General features: G+C 39.7%; 1 protein-coding gene across 1 annotated transcript; it reads left to right on the top strand.

Annotated features, from left to right (window-relative positions):
• Positions 1 to 1,378: 1,378 nt before the first annotated feature.
• Positions 1,379 to 12,427, top strand: RWDD3 (RWD domain containing 3). The gene is made up of 4 exons (XM_032118026.1): positions 1,379 to 1,488; positions 6,863 to 7,341; positions 8,053 to 8,168; positions 8,267 to 12,427. The coding sequence occupies exons 1-4, from the start codon at positions 1,404 to 1,406 to the stop codon at positions 8,379 to 8,381; spliced, it is 795 nt and encodes a 264-aa protein (XP_031973917.1). The 5' UTR covers positions 1,379 to 1,403; the 3' UTR covers positions 8,382 to 12,427.
• Positions 12,428 to 16,441: the final 4,014 nt, after the last annotated feature.

Raw genomic sequence — 16,441 nt, 5'->3', positions numbered from 1 at the left:
TGCATTCTGTTTGCCTTGTCAGGCAAAGTGGAAGATTGTGGTGGCACAATCATTTTGTGACAGGATGTTGGAGCTGGTTTAATATAGGCTTACTCTAAAAAGCGAGACTTTTCTTTTTTAACTTTATTTGCCACATGTTGATGGGAAACTATCCATTTAGAGAATATGGCTAATATTCTATCAAACACTGCAATGGTTGAAGAAATAAAAAAAAGGAAGAGGGGAAATAAGATCTTGACTTTCAATTTCATAATAATAGACTCTGAAGGCCAGATTGTAACTGTAGAAGTTCGTTTCAAATTTAAATATTTAGCATTTTCAGTTGTCTGTGAATACAAGAAAAATTATTACATTAAGATGGAATTTAGATCTTTGACATGAAGCTGATCTTTTCATAGAGTGAAAAATATCAAGCTGACATTATACTGTCTCATTTGATGACTTCCAAATGTCAGAGTGCAGTAACTTATTCATAGGGACCTCCATGTCTAGTGATAGTGTCAATTCAAGACATTTACATCGACTTTTTTATTTAAACATGTGAAATGGAATATGCAAAGTAGCAGAGGAGAAGGAGGAAAGACCGGGGCAAGGAAGTTCTTAATAATAGAATGGAGACACTTCTAAGGCCAATTGCCACCACAGCCTTCTCTCTGACAGCTGCGAAGTGTAGTGCTGCTCTCTCCCAGCATCTCCCTCCTCCCCTGCTAAGCCCCCTCATAGTTCTTGTTATTTCAACACAAGTTAGGGGCTTAAAAGTAGCAGGATATAATCTCCTGAAAAGTAACCCCCCCAGCCCTTGCTTTTTAAAGTGATTTTTGTAATAACAGAAGATACGGAATGATTTTGCCTGGGAGTTAATTGTACTGTTGGCAGTGCACAACCTCGGTATGAGCGCTTGTAACAGGATTGCGAAGTCACAGTAGTTGATTGTAAGAAACATAATTTTATATTCTAGTAACTCTTTGTGCAGGGCTGTGTGCGAATGCAACTCCGTGGGTCGTGTGCAGCCCGAGGCCGAGCCGGCTCTTCCTCACTATGGGTCAGATGGTCGCACAACGCTCCGCACCCCGGGGCAGGGACAGAGGGACAGGGCGCGGGCTCCTCGGGACAGGGGCGGAGGGAGGGAGGGACAAAGAGACAGGGCGCGGGCTCCTCGGGACAGGGCCGGACGGATGGAGGGAGGGACAGGGCGCGGGCTCCTGGGGACAGGGACAGACAGAGGGACAGAGCGCGGGCCCCTGGGGACAGGGACAGACAGAGGGACAGAGCGCGGGCCCCAGCCGCCGCAGAGCAGCCATTTTGTTCTCCTCCCTGTGGCGCGGGCCGGCGCGGCGGCGCCCCCTGGCGGCCATGGTGCGGGCCCCGCGGCCGGCAGGGGGCGCTGCGGCGCGCTGGCGGCCATGTCGGAGCTGGCGCGGGAGGAGCTGTCGGCGCTCGCCGCCATCTACTGCGAGCCGGGCGCCTGCGAGGTGCTGGCGGCCTCAGGTGACGCGGCCGCGCTCTCTGCCCCCAGCCCGGGCTCTCCCGCTGCCCGCGCGGCGGCTCGGCCCGGCAGAGCCTCGGGAGGAAGCGCTCCGTGGCCGCTCACGGCGGGGCTCGGCCCCCGGGGCAGCACGGGCTCGGTCCCTCGCTGCTGCCGCTTGTCGCGTGTCCCTGCCCCGCCGCGTGTCTGTGCCGCCGGCCTCGCTTGGGACACGGAGCCCAGCGGGCCCTGCTCGGTTATAGTTAGGGACCTTCTCAGGGCCCTTGCACGCCCTGGGGGCAAGCGAGGGGCAGCCTGAGAATGGGCTGGCTGCCCTCTAGGTAAACAAGCACGTGAATCTTGTACGCGTTAAGAAGACGAGGTATTTATCCGGTAAGACTGACTAGGAGTACAGCTGTTGCAGTGCATGAGAAGCGTTGGGTCATCTCTGTATTTTTCTGGGGTAAGGTGACCACCGGGGCACTGTGACGTGCCAGATGTTCTCCTGCTTCAGCAAGATGTGTACGGCTGTAGGTTTTACGGGGTACCGAGGCTGATGTGTCTGCTGTAGGTGGAATGATCAGGTTGGTAGTACTTGCCCCCATCATCTGCTGGATGATGTAGGCAAGGAATGTTGGAAGCCTGGACGCCTCCATGGTTTTTGCAACAGTCTTGGTGGCCACTGATCAGAACGTAGTATTAAGAGATGGTTTTTATCAGTCTGCACTGTACACTGCTGTGAAGATGCCCCTTCAGCAAGGGAGAATGAATCTCAATAGTTCCAGTGTATAATAGGAGCTGCTGTCAGGCTGGATATGCAAGTGTTGGTGTCTGTTCAGATCCAGACAATTAGTAAATTTTGCTTAGTGCCTACCACAGATGTGACAACTCTTATGTATTTGTTGGGGAGAGATACACATGCACATATGCACACAGAATATGCCTATATTCTGTATCACAGGTCCCCAGTGTCCTGGGAGCTGTTGCAGAGGGCTGCTCCCCAGCAGAGTGATGGACAGGGAGAGCTTCCTGCAGGTTGGACTGCGGTGAAGTCCTGGGGAATGCTGCTAAAGATGGATGTAGTGGTCTGGTGTCAGATTTTGTCTGCACATGTATGTATCGAGCCCTAAAGAACTGGGATTGATAAGGAAACACGTTTTTACTGTGCAGGTAACTGAGTGCTGGAGGTTGCCAAGAGAGCCTGTGCAGTCTCCCTCACTGGAGATATTCAGAATATCTGGATATTGTCCTGGGCAGTTGTTCCTGTTGTAGGTGACTGTGCTTGAGGGGAGAGGTTGGATGAAGACATTAGTGTCTGCAGGGAGCACAATTAATCACAGTAATCTAAAACCAGAATTTTGTATCTCAATATGCATGATGCACCGCCTGCTCCAGTGCAGGCATGCTATTCTGCCTTTTTTTTTAAAAAATTGGTATTTAGGGTTGTATCTTTAAAATATGATTGATGAAATGTTTCAACTGAGCTTTATTTTTGAGTGAAAAAGTTCAAGAATGTTAATTTTGGGCATAGTTTAAAAACACAGTATCCAGGCTTATCAGATGTTAATTTTAAAAAATGTGAGCGTATCTGAACATTGCATATACACGTCTGTTCCTCCAAATCTGTTGAGAAATATAGGCACATTCTTCTCTGTGCTTCATATATGGAAAAATGATTTTGTGTTTATAAGTTGCCAGAATGTAAGAGGTTTAGAAACCTTCCTGTACATAAAATGAGGTGTCACAAGTGCACAATAGGAACAGGCTATTTTATTTATATTAATGTTATGTGACCTTGGAGGGCCTTTAACCACGCTGTGTTCATGATACGTTAGGATCAGGTATATTTGATTGATTTACATAGTTTTCTGCTGGAATTGAGAAGATTCTTTACAACAATGATTATTGGTATTTTTCATCCTCTTGGAATTTACTTGTTGGAATTGCAGAATCCTCTAGTATACAATTAACTTTTGCTTTAGTCATTAGCTTACATTTCCTTTATCTCTTCAAACCATGTAAATTGTCATTGACAAATGGTGCACAGACATAACTTCCAGGAAGACTGTTATGTTATACAATCTCTAAGACATTAAGAGTAATTTGTGTGTAGATCCATGGGATCAAAAAGCAGGCCATTGGGGATTCATGGTGTTGAGGAATGTAAGAGAATGCTTTTACAGGTCTCTTGGTATGGTAAAAACTTTGGCTTTTTGGAATTCAACAGTGAAGTATTCAGAATGCAAAATGTGTTTTTGTCAAAACCAATGTGTGGATGAATTTAAATAAACTAATTATAGCATATCTTTTTTACCTTACATATCTATTTGCAAAGATTAGTGTTACAGATAGAAATCCGTAATTTAGTTGTTAATCTGTTCTCTTTTGGTCTGTTCACCAAGCTTGCTATAAAAGTATATTTAGATATTCTAAGCTTGTACGTTAGTAGGTGCCATTTTCTGAATTTAAAAATAGACTGCATGTGTTGCATAAAATGCCTTTGGGCAGGAGAGGAGGGGGATATCTGTCTGGTTGACATGGAACATAAGAAAAAATCTGAAGTATGCTAGAGCTAAATATACTGATAAGCATGCAGCTATGGGGGAAAACGAGTTAAAATGTATTGAGTTTAGTCTGATTAGCACATTAAATGCCAGCAGAACAGTCATACCCAACCTTTTATTTCAGAAATAATTGCTGTGTTGCTGTGAAGACAACTCGGCCCTTGTAGCATGTGCAAACAAAGGAAATATTTCTTTGGAGCTAGGTTGCGCAGGGCGCCGGTGGTTTGCTCTTTGTTCTGCCAGTGTCTGCAGCGCTGGTGCAGAAAAGGGATGCTGCAAGGTTTAAATAAACTTTAGATGCTGTAGCCCTGCAAAGGTTTTGAACTGATTCTTCTTTTTAAAAGTAAGTCTGAAGCAGATGTAAATGAGCACGGCTGGGCTTTACCCGATGGCTCAGGGTGATACACCTTGGGATGCGAGGCTGTTTTGCTTCCTTCAGATTAGTTCATCACAAGGAAAGGTGTGAGATTTTTGCAGGCTTAAGATAAGATCACTGCAGCAGGAGGCTCTTGTCAAAGGGGCAGGGTTGGCCTCTCTATCCCTCTGTTACTTCTGAGCTGTGGTGAGATCTGTTGTGACAAGCTAGTGGAAAAATCTTAGGAGGATTATCAGAAAGGTAACATGTTTTTCTGTCACTGTAATTAAGCCGGCAATAGAGTAGTATTTTTCAATTTGTATAGGCTGTGCATTTTAAAATCTCTTGATGACATAGTTTAAAATAAAGTGATTCATGGGGAGAAGTACAATAATGCTAATCCCGTTCAGCCAGATGCCAGCTGGCTGTGTACCTGGTGGGGCTGCCCTGAGAGGGGGCAGCTGAAGGGCATGGGGTAGCAGCACTTTGTCTGGTGCAATGCTTGTGTGTGCAGACACCTCTGTGGTGGCCAGAGGGGTGACCGCAGCCCCGGGATGCGCAGGACAGGCTTTTCTGCCCGTGTCTGTGGTTATGTGTGCTGAGCCTGGCGTAATGGCAGAGGAGCTACCGCTGCTGGGGCCCAGGAGGAGACATTTGTCAGGACAGCAGAAGACAGAGATTGAAATGGGAAGGTTTGAGGTCCTCCTCTGTAGCTACTGACCACTTGCAAGGGTCTCTTCCAAGGCTGGTGTTTTTCTGAGGAATGCATTTGCCCTAAAAGTAGTCTGGAGCCTTTGATAGGGTCTTGGAGGATTGAAGACAAACTCCTGTTGACAGGAAGCGACTCTTTTAACATATGGTGCCCATAAGGACAGGCATGGTTGGGTGTGATTTCATTGGATTCAATGGATCTGCATCTACTGCTTTCACCACTGGATTTGAGTCTTAGGTAGTGATGTAGATGTTTGAAGGTGGTGGTCTTCATGGTACTGCTAGATTTGATTATTGGGCTTGGAGGGTTTTCTGATTTTACTTTGTGGCTTCTCTGACCTTGAGAGTTCTTTGTATGACCCAGGAAGGAGGTTTGGAAACAAGCCCTTGGATAGCTCTCTAAAGTACTTCTATCTGTCCAAGTCACTTTTAGGTTCTTTCACTTTTTTAGTAGATTTGAAATATAAAATCATAGAGGGCACTGTGAGAGGTTGGTTAGTGGGATCAGCAATACTAATCAAACATAATTCAACTGACTGCCTTGTAAAGGAAGGTAAGGTAAGGTATGGGGGGAAGAGCACAAGTCACTTCAAAAGACCTGCTCTGAAACTCAGCTCTGCTCTAATCTGCCTTTCAAATCTGGCTTCTCCTGCCCTCATAGAGTGAATCAACCTGACATTTTAGCAATTTTTGAAAGAAAAGGGGTGAAGTGTTTAGAATGCATCAAAGTGGTGAAGCAGAGAACATCTGAAGAAGATCATCTTTTATCTGATTGATACACTCTTACTTCATGGCAGAGGAGCAAAAGTAGGTTAGGTCTTTGTCCCCGCTTTTCACTTTGTCAAGTTTTGTATTGTTTTTGTGTGACACTTTCAGTTAAGAAGGTTTTATTTCATGAATGACTGTACATAACTTTCATATTAAGCACCTTTGATTTTATGATTTATCAGGTTGATGTTGTCTTTAGCTTTTCCTGCTGCATACTGTGTGTATCCTTTTCACTCTGAAAATAATTCTTTTCTTAAGTAGACCTGCAACATATTTTGAGCAGATATGAAGATATATAAACATACATTAATATGAGTACATGCATATTTATATATGTGGTATCTAGGGTCAGGTGTCCAACAGAGATGTTTTCCTTATGTCAGTGCAACTGTTATAGAGGAGTTGGCAGAAAAGATTTAAGCATATTTTTTCTGCAAGTTGTAGGGGACAAAGAATCTGACTTTTTTCTTTCCAAGTCTCTCCTAAGTGTGGAACTGCTTTTGAATGATTGTCTTAAAAAATACCCCGTGCAAGTCTGTTTGCCTTGCATTAGTATTGGTGTTAGAAGTCTTACAGATTTCTTTAGGAGCAAACTTAGAGCAGTGCTGAGTCCATCCAGCAGAGTCTCTATTTTCAGTTGTCCTTGATTTTGCTGTTGAGTTGTAGAAGCTGAGTTATGTGTTTGAGAGAGACAATTCTTTATTACTGGCTTGTCTAGACTTTGAAAGAACCAAAAGGTGTGAATGCTTTTTAGAATGTGTTAATAACTTTCTTTCTACTATGCTACGGAAGTGTTTCATTTCAGGATTCCCTGCAGGTATAGCTTGAGCCATTGGTTGCAAGCCCCCACCCTGCAAAAAAAATCACCTCCTTTTATTTTAGAGGAAATGGCAGTTATTTGTGTTGAATTGTTAAAGAAAATAACATGGTTTAGTGATATATATGTATTTCAACTTCAAGCAAACTATTGATGTTTATTTTTTTTTTAATATTTTCCAGAAACACATGGAATCTCATTTAGAATTCAAATCAGTGTGAAAGAAGTGTTGGATACAGATGTAGTTTTAAAGCTGTTATTTCATTTACCAGTCAATTACCCATCAACTCTACCGGATATTTCTGTTAACTCAGACCAGCTTACAAGGGCCCAATGCATGGACGTGAAAGATAAATTACTTGAACAAGCAAAGAAGCATCTTTCTGAACCCATGGTGCATGATCTGATTCTTTGGGTACAGCAGCATCTTAAAGATGTCATTAAGCAATCAGCAACAGTTTGCAATGAAAAAACTGCTTTGTCAAAAGGAACAGAAGATGGTATCTGGATGCTCCTTTTGCATTTAGATCACATGAGAGCAAAGGCAAAATATGTGAAAACTGTGGAAAAATGGGCTTCAAATCTAAGGCTGACTGGAAGACTGATGTTCATGGGCAAGATAATATTGATTCTTCTTCAGGGTGACAGGAGCAGCATTAAGGTGCAGGAGCAATGAATGTTGACTAGTTCTATTGATTTACCACTAAAACCTCCATGTCTGAATATTTTGTGTGTGTTTTTCTAAGATTAACAATTTTGGAAACAAATTGATCATTATCAGAGTAGGAAGGCCCAGCAACTTTATTCTGTATTTAAAAAAAAGAAGGTATTCTGTTCTGTCTACAGTGATACCTGTACACCTGTGGCCTGTATTGCATTGCTTCCCACTGTAATTATACCCTGTATCCCTTTTTTCCCTGACCTTAATATGCCTAGATTCAGTTTCCTGTATTTCCCAAATGCCCCAGAAAGTTGAAAAATTTTTGGTGAGAAGTTAATAACAGACATATTTCTAACTCATTGCTAACAGTCTCTTTCCTTGACTTAAAACCACATGGTGCTGCTACTGCATGCCTGAGCTTTGAAATTTTTGCCTGTACATTTGACCTCCCATTGCATTAGGTTGGTTTTGGTGGTGATGTTGGAGGAGAATGTTTTGGCTTTTCTAATCATGTTCTCTAAATCAGTTAGGCATGCACTTAACTTAAAACTGATTAATAGAAGCAGTCATGCACTTTTTGGGATGGGCACTTTCAAAGTTTGATTGCTATGTTCTGAAAAAAAGTCTACGTTTTCAATGGGCTTTTTTATTTTACTAAACTTTGAAAATACTAGGTGGCATGTAATATTTTGGGATTTTTTTGTCTTTTAGGAGTACTTGATTCTTCAGAAAACTTCTAAGGTAGATGTGGACTCAGGTGGAAAGAAATGCAAAGAGAAAATGATGAGTGTACTGTGTGAGACAGAAATACAGTCACAGCATAAAAGGTATAATTTAGTACTGTTGCGGATAGAAAAGTAACAGAATTGATAATTGCATTCTGACAAATCTAGGTATATTCATGTCTTTCTCTTTCACAATGTAGGTTTCAGACATTCGAAATCAAAGAATATTCAGCACTGGAGGAGCTACAAAAGGAATTTGAAGCTGCAGGACTTAAAACTCTTTTCTCTGCGTTTGTCCCTCCTCTCTTTAAATAAAATTAAAAGAAAACACTGGACCTTTGACCAAAGCAGTAGTTGACTGCAGATGCTGATGGAAGATGAAAGGACTTGTGGCAAACAATGTTGAAGCATTTCTGCAAAAAATACCAGTAGTAGTCATCCTTTTGCAAGAAGGGGGCACATTAAGAACTGATAATTTTTTGGCATTTATGTATTAATAGCTTTTTCCAACCAATGTGATGTTGATTGTGATAATTGCATGGCAAGCATGAGAGATTGGGAAGAAATAATGTTAAAAACATAGTCTTCTAGTCAGACTCTGTTTTGCAGTCCCTGTTTTTCAATGTTTTGTTCCTTCTCATGGTAGAGTTTATTGATAATGGCCTGCTGGAAAGCATGATTAATTTTGCTTTGTAAGATTATATGAAGATATTTCTATAAAGAAACATAGCAAACACAGATTTGAATACGTGAGGACAGCGTACACTTAATATCCCTTAAGAGTTCATCTGCTAATTTTTCATTCTCTCCATTTAATTGACTGTAAATGCTAGATGGTTGATTTGAAGAAAAAGCTCATGTCACTTGGGGCCTGAAAAAACTTAGAAGTGTCTTTTTGAATATTAGTTTTTGTTTTAAAATGCATAAAAACACCCACATGGAGGATTTAAATTGATTAAAAGCTGAGTTAAAGCCAATTCTAATATTTTCTTTGATAGTTTACAGATGTCTTTTTACACTTTATCTGGTTTTACTGTCTGTGCAGCTTTAGATATCTTGATTCAATTAAACTGTTGGAGCAGTTTATATGCAGACTTCAGTCTTCTGTCTTTCAAGACTTCTGTCAAGGTTTGTTTGGGTTCTTTGAATTGGTCACTGGCCTTGACCAACTTATATATTCTTTTTTTATCAGTAGTCTGTGTTTTACATCTGTATAGTGTTACCAATTATATGCATAATTTTATAAATTGTGCAAGTTGTGCAAGTTCTGTTTACCTAGGGAGAATTGGATACTTATTTCTTAGGATTATTAATGTGTATCCCTTGATTTTTATTTTACCTGAAGCCATTCTGTAGCAAGACTAGATAAATTATCTAGCAATAAAAATCTTGCAGTCATGAGTTTCTTAGTAACTTAGCACTGCCATTTGCTACTTCAGTTGGTTTTAGCATGTAGCTAAACATGTGCTTTACTGCTCTCTAAAACTCAATCCCAGAAGCCAAATGTCTCATGTATTCTGTGTTAATTAAACAGATTTGATCAATTCAGTATAAACTAATTTATTTCCATTCTGCTGGGGGAAGACCAGTGCAATATGTTTAGTTCCGAAAGTGCAGTTTGGCTAATCATGTAGGATCTGATTTCCTGTTTCATACTCAGACCATGAGATCATACCTCTTTCTTTGTATATTCTCGGTAAGCAGCTAAAGCAGACTGGGAAGATTTTATGTTTCACTGTTTGAGATAACAGATGCATAAAGGGTTGTAGATTGTTTGAAAGTTTCTGAAGTTTTTCAGGAGTTTGGTAATTTTCCTAATAAAGAGTGTCTAAAATATGTATGCTGCATGCTATTTTAGGGACTGATGCTAATTTAATGAGATAGTAGCAAAGTTCTTCTTAATGAGTCTTTCATGTTTATCAGTACAATACTTCAGGCACAGTAGAAAACAGACTGGGTTGAACAGGTTTTACAAATCTGTTCTATATTATTTTGAAATGGCTTCCTGAGAGACAGGAAATCTAATTTTCTATCATTTTAAGTGTATGTGAAGATGACTTCTTGCTTTTATAAGGAAGAACAAAACACAAGTATCTTTAAAATATTAAAATAACATGTATTTTAAATTACAGTTTCCAGAATCAAACTGTTCTCAGGTAAAATATCTGTTGAAAAATTGTGTGTCAGTGCAGTATAAAGTTTTGAAAAGCTTCAGAGGCTCTCTCCTCATACTGTGTGACAGATCTGACAAGTATCAAACTCAAGAAAAGGCCTATGCATGTACAGCATAAGAAAACATAATCAGTATCTCTCTGCAAAACTGAATGTTGTCAGATTTTGCCAGATGCATTGTAAATCCACTGATTTTAGGAATCAGGTTGAATGGCATACCTACTCATGTGATCTCAAATTGCATGTGACTTCAAAAATAATGGAGGCGTAAGTTGTTGTGATCATCTTTCTTGCAAGATTAGATGCAGACTTACTAAAGTTTTCCTGCCTACTAGAAAAGCCATTTGTGGCCATCAGTGATTGCCAGTTGCACTTGAATATAAACCCATATATTTTTTTGAGTTTTATTGCCTGATGCCTTCTTAGTCAACTATTTGGTCAGAGCTGGCATTCTGCAACAGCCAACTAAAAAGAAAAAGTGCCAGTTGGGTAAGTTGCAGCTCTCTCCTGATCATTTACTCATCATCCTGCCAAAATGAAGTTGTTGTAAGAAGCTAGATGATTTCTGTGTTTCAGGAGTTGGAAAATGCATTTTATACAATGGATTTTTACCTTAGTTGGATTTGTTATTCACTAGCTTACAGTGGACAAATCCACAAGTTCAATGTAGGAAAGGGCTACAGTTTTTTAGCTTGGTTTGATGTGCTTCAGGAGAATTACAAATCTGATCACCTTGGTACTGTTCAGACAGCAGAGTACATGAAAACTGATGTCAATCTGATTCTGTTAAAGCAAGTGCTTTTCCTCCCTATCAAACAGTCACTTACTTTGAAGGGTAGGAGGATATCTTCTGTTCAGACAAGTAAACAATATTTTTAAAGGCTGTTCTTTTGGAAGGATGTTGCAGCTGTCTGTTAACTGATGGTTTGTTTGCATTCATTGTAAAAAGAGATGAGCTAGCCTACAAGCCTCTGGGGCACAAAAGTCATCAAAATGGGTCCTGTGGTGCATGTTCTGCCTTCCAAGGGAATCGAAGCACACACAAGAACAAAATGCACAGATACAGAAGAATAAGATGCAGGGAAAAAAATGCATATCAGTGTCTAAAATGTTAGTGAAGTGTATGTAACTATCAGAATCTGACAATTCAGTTGAAAGGAAGAAGAAATCCACAAATTAAAGATGATTTAACAAATTAGAAGCTAGCTTTCTTGTAGATATTGTGTTATAAATAGTTCTTCAAACAGCATGGTTAGTAAAGCCTTGTTTCCTGTGGCCTTGCTAGTTTCTAAGCTGTAGCACACATGAAGCCTTCCCTGCCAGAGATACATTCCTGATGGTGTTCTCCCAGGTGGCTTTCCCAGTGCTTGGTATTGATTGTGCGTAAATTGATTATTGCTTGCATAAATCTTTAAAATATGAATAGCATTTTCCCACCTGTTAACTTTTTCATCAAAGTTGTAGATACTTGGTTTCTTTCAGCTTGTTAATCTCTCATTTTAATTGAAGTGACTTAAATTCAAAAGTTCTAGGAAGACTTTGTAGTGTAAATAACGCTTACTTCTGTACGGACAGCACAGATGTATAACCATAGTTTCCTTTAAAAATCAGGCTAAAAGGAAAGATGTTGCCATAGGACTGACAACTTGAAGAATCAAGTTTTTTAGGACAAAACTGAGGTTTGATTGGTCTTTTTGAATACCTTGGCTTATTAAGTGTGAACAAAAGAAAAAATGGGTTAAGGAAACAAGAAAGATCCAGAGAAGGGAAAAAATGGGGGACATCAGTATTAGGGATTTACCTGTTTTTCATACTTATTCAGTCTCATTAATTCCTCCCCCTCTACTCCTGAATTTGTTATTTGGTGTTAGAGGGAGGAGAAGACACTGTAGGAAGTCATATATGAAAATCCTTGACATAATAAATTAAAAATAACTGAAAGTAGATTTGGTTGTTTTGTGAATAAGGCTGATTTTTGTGGTTTTGTAGTTACATCTCATTTTCCTATAATAAGATCATTTGTCTCTTACTTCTGATGTGAATGACCCACCAAACCCACTGAGATTAGTATGAATTATATGCAGAAGTACTGTAATGAGCCTTAAGAAACTTCATAGTGGAAAAAATACTTTGTTTATGTTGTTTCTTTTAAAAATAGTTTAATAAACCCTGCATATGGATGATTTAAAGCCTAGTGTCCCTTGATTTTTTCAGCTGTATCTGTGAAAATATGAACCTAATCATGCTATAGTACATTTGAAATAAGATGATGAAATGTTGCACTCACTGTGTTTCTGCCAGAGTTTGAGACTGAAATTGCTTATATTATGAAATAGTGCAATTGCTGGAATCAACTTTAATATATCTTACAGTAGTACTAAGCATTATCATCCTGTCTTTTTGTGTGTAACACATGCAGCACTCTGTTACGGTTTTGTATTTTGTATGTATACTTAATTTTTTGTTATCTTATGCAAGAGTTATGATTGCTTATATTCTTAATTATAGACATAAACGGAACTTGGAATATAAATATGCTGATAGCATTTTGCAGCTGTTGTTCTGTGCTATGTTCATGTATTGGCTTTTATATTAGTTTATGTTGTCTAACTTCAAAGTATTAACCGTCAGTGAAGAGAACTCTTCAGGGTGACAGAAAAATTTGCCTAAAATACATTAATTTAAGGAATTCTTTGGACTCTAAAAATGAATCCCTTAATGTTTTGAGTTAATTATGCACTCAGATGCTTTAATTTTATGCTAATAAGGTAGCAACTGCTGCACTTTTAAATTTTCTTTGTGTTTCATAATGTGATACCAGTAATCTGTTTGTATCCTATTTTAGAACATAGCTGATCGTGGAATTTGGGTCAACATTTTATTAGTATTTCCCATTGTAAATATCTATGACTCTTTATATGTATACATTGTTATCTATTACACCTTGAATGCAAAGCATTATTTTAGGATGAAACTTGTTACAAAAGGTCTCTGCATGAGAACAATAACTCTACTTTTCTGCTGCTTTTCCTATTGTCACCTTTTACATTCCTGCGGCTATGGGAAGCTGTCAAATGATCAGAGTTTTCTGGAGCTGAACTTGACAAGTCAAGCCAGTGTGTTATATCAGATCTTGATGCCAGCTGGGTGGAGGCAGGGTGCTCTCCAGGCCTTTATGGGACCACTTTTGACAACATCTAACTGCTCCACTGAAGGGATTAGCTGGATATTTCTTGAACTTTGTGTAGAGAATCGAGGGAGTGAATTCCACCAAAGCAGAAGGTGAATGGTTGGCTGTTGCTTGATCCAACCTTTACATCAGGAAAGCTCTCTGGTACTCCTTTTATGTTAATGTCATGGAGGGTAGTATGCTGAAGTTTACACTTTTGATAGTCACTGGGAACACTGCACAGCAAAATCAGTGCCACAGTTTTAAGACTGAAGGTGGTAAATTCTGGTTTTCAGTTGTACTTTGGAAAAAGACCAACGGAAAATGATTTTGCTGGTCTCTGGTCAGTCACTCATCTGTAGTGGTATACAGAGGCAGGGTACATTTTTATAGGAGATGGTGCTACGACTACCTTTCAGTCAAGATACGATAAAATGCACTTCTTTTTTGAAGTAAAATAACTGACTTACTTGTGAGAACACTGTCCACGTGAGATGCTGAACAGAAGCTGAGCTGTATGAATTGAGCTGTGCCAGAGGCTGGTTTTTATTTGGTGGAAGTGGAGGTGTTAGAAAGGGACAGACAGCAATAAAAACACTGGTGATGTGGCTCTCAGAGAAGCCAGAAGGAGGGGGTGTTTGCGTTGATTTCTCTCTGGAAAGAAATTCGGGAGTATGAGCTACTAAAGAAGTTGCTACTGTATCCAAGCTTCAAGTAGAAATGTCTGAAATAAATATGCAGCTTCATTGTCATTTCTCTTTTTAGCAGAAGCGGCATGTAGAACTGAGAGCAAGTAGTGGAAGTTTTCATGAGTATAGGAATGACAAACCTCACTCAAGAGCTGTAGGCTGTCCATGAAGGAATTAATGCAATTCTTAGAAAGTGTCCTCAGATGACCCAGGAATGACAGAGACTTTGTTGAGGCAACAAACTCCAAAAGTCTCATCATTTGGAAACCAGGCTGTCATGGCTCCGAGCGATTGGGAACATTGATGGAAGAGGTGACTAGCAGCTCCCAGGACCAGATTTTCTACAAAATTTGGGCATTCTGGAAAGCAAGGGCTAAGGGGGTTGACAAATCGCTTTTGGGGAAAAAAAATTCTGCTTATTTGTGGAATCGGAGAATTCAGGTAAGTGTTTAATTTTTACAAGACTTTTTCTGCATTGATACTATAGACACCTGGTATGGAGACGTTAGATGGTCCTTGCTAAAATAGCGTCTAGTGTCTTGGGAAGTTGATCTATTTCAGTTCCACATCAATTTCAAAGATCATTTTGGGTGATAATGGTGGTCAGTGGCATGAAAAGATTGAAGTACTGCAAACCTATTCTGGATCAAGGATTTGCAATGCAATTAAGAAACAGCTTTTAAGTATGAATTAGACAAGGCATATCTAATAAGAACAAAAACAGGAGGGAAAGAAAACACTCCACTGGAATAGCTACAAGAAATCCAGAAAATCATGTTTCTGAGGTACTCGTGTGGCAAAGGAGAACTTCAGGGTTACCTTTGTATTGACAAGGAACCAAATGCTGTAAACTCAGCTGGATGTGAGGGTGTCAGTCACAGTTTCTGAGCTGTACAGTGCTTGGCACAGTATGTGTATCTTCTGTTCCAGCATTGCACCAGATTTCTTTATTTTTCCTCCCCTTTTATTTTTTAATTTTTATTTTGAAAGCAGCTGCAGGAAAGGAGATAGCAGTTGCTTGCTATGAATTCTGTTCTTTACTTCTTACAATACTAATTACTAAAAGATGCTACAGGTTTCCTTCAGATTAATTTTGAAGAAGCGGGGGAATAATTTTTAAAACAAATAAAGGAACAGAGATAAAATCTCAGGAGAAGCTGTTAATTTACATATTGGAGCTGTGAAAAAAAAGATCTGTCAGACGAAGAAGAGTCATAAAGCAGCGTGGGAATAAAGACATGTCCCCTCAGTGGTCCAGAGTTACCATCTGTCTGAGCTCTGGCAGAAGATGATGTTAATGCTTAGCAGAGGAGAACAGGTATTTCCACACAGTAGTACCCTATGCTGGCACTAAAGAGCTTTTTGTGCTGGAAGACTGGGGACAGCTAAAGGTAAAGCTTGGAAGCACAGGCAGCATGCTAACAATTTTTAGGGTCTCAGCTTTTCAACGGCCATGAAAGCTGGGCTACTCACTGTGTAACACTGTTAGTAATAGCCACAGGAGCTCTGGTACTGGCTCTTATTTAACTGATCAAATCTATTGGAAAAGATAACAAAATAGAAGTTGTGTAATCAGTCCCAAAGGGAGGTGGTGACTGTAGAGGGTGAAGCTGTTCAGTACTGGAGAACACTGGTTTTTGAAAGCTGGATAGTTTTTGGCAGCTGGGACAATGAAAAGCTAATCCTTGGAATGAAAAAAAGGGGAAAAAATTGATTCTTGCTCATCTAATTATGGATTTTTTTCTAGAAATTAATTGCTAAGTTGAAACAAATGAGTTGTGGATAATTGTTTATCAGCAAAATTTTTCCTGCTTTAGGTAGAATGTGAGAGAGTTCTAAGAGAAGTTTTAACTGTTAAGTTTCTTATGGATCTGAAGTAGGAATGGCTTACAGCTCCCTAAAATTTCTTATTAACAGCAAATCATTAAAGCAATGCAACAAGTGTTAGAAAATTCCAACTGCTGTGGAATAAACTACAGCAGAAAATTGTGAATATAAGTCCTGTTATTCAGTATTTTGTGGGACCCTTGGGATTAGCAGCAAGGGGGGTCAGAATTTTCTAAATAGCAATAAGGATTTAATTTTTTATTCTTAGCCAGCAGCAAGAGTTTCTATTTATGCCAACTTTCTGACAGCAGAAAGAAAAGGGATATACTTCTGGAATACCGTGAAGGGGTAACAGAACTTCTAACAAATTTGTAGGCCTCATTTGTAAGTTTCAAAACCAAACACAAGCAAACCCCAGAACAGTCTGGGAAAAGATTACTTTCATGGTAAAATACAGCTTGTGGCAACCTGAAGTGATAGCTCTTAGGTTGTGCACATGTATTTGAGAGATTGTTGTC

Source organism: Corvus moneduloides, chromosome 9 (assembly GCF_009650955.1).
Source record: "Corvus moneduloides isolate bCorMon1 chromosome 9, bCorMon1.pri, whole genome shotgun sequence".
In the NCBI taxonomy this organism is placed as follows: Eukaryota; Metazoa; Chordata; class Aves; order Passeriformes; family Corvidae; genus Corvus; species Corvus moneduloides.
This window is presented reverse-complemented; position numbering and strand designations above follow the sequence as displayed.

What these genes read in the sequence shown, in the direction of transcription:
- RWDD3 (XM_032118026.1), top strand. Translation starts at nt 1,404, where the DNA reads ATGTCGGAGCTGGCGCGGGAGGAGCTGTCGGCGCTCGCCGCCATCTAC. An exon ending in CGAGGTGCTGGCGGCCTCAG is followed by an intron (nt 1,489 to 6,862) that starts GTGACGCGGCCG and finishes AATATTTTCCAG; the next exon opens with AAACACATGGAATCTCATTT. An exon ending in GTGACAGGAGCAGCATTAAG is followed by an intron (nt 7,342 to 8,052) that starts GTGCAGGAGCAA and finishes TTTGTCTTTTAG; the next exon opens with GAGTACTTGATTCTTCAGAA.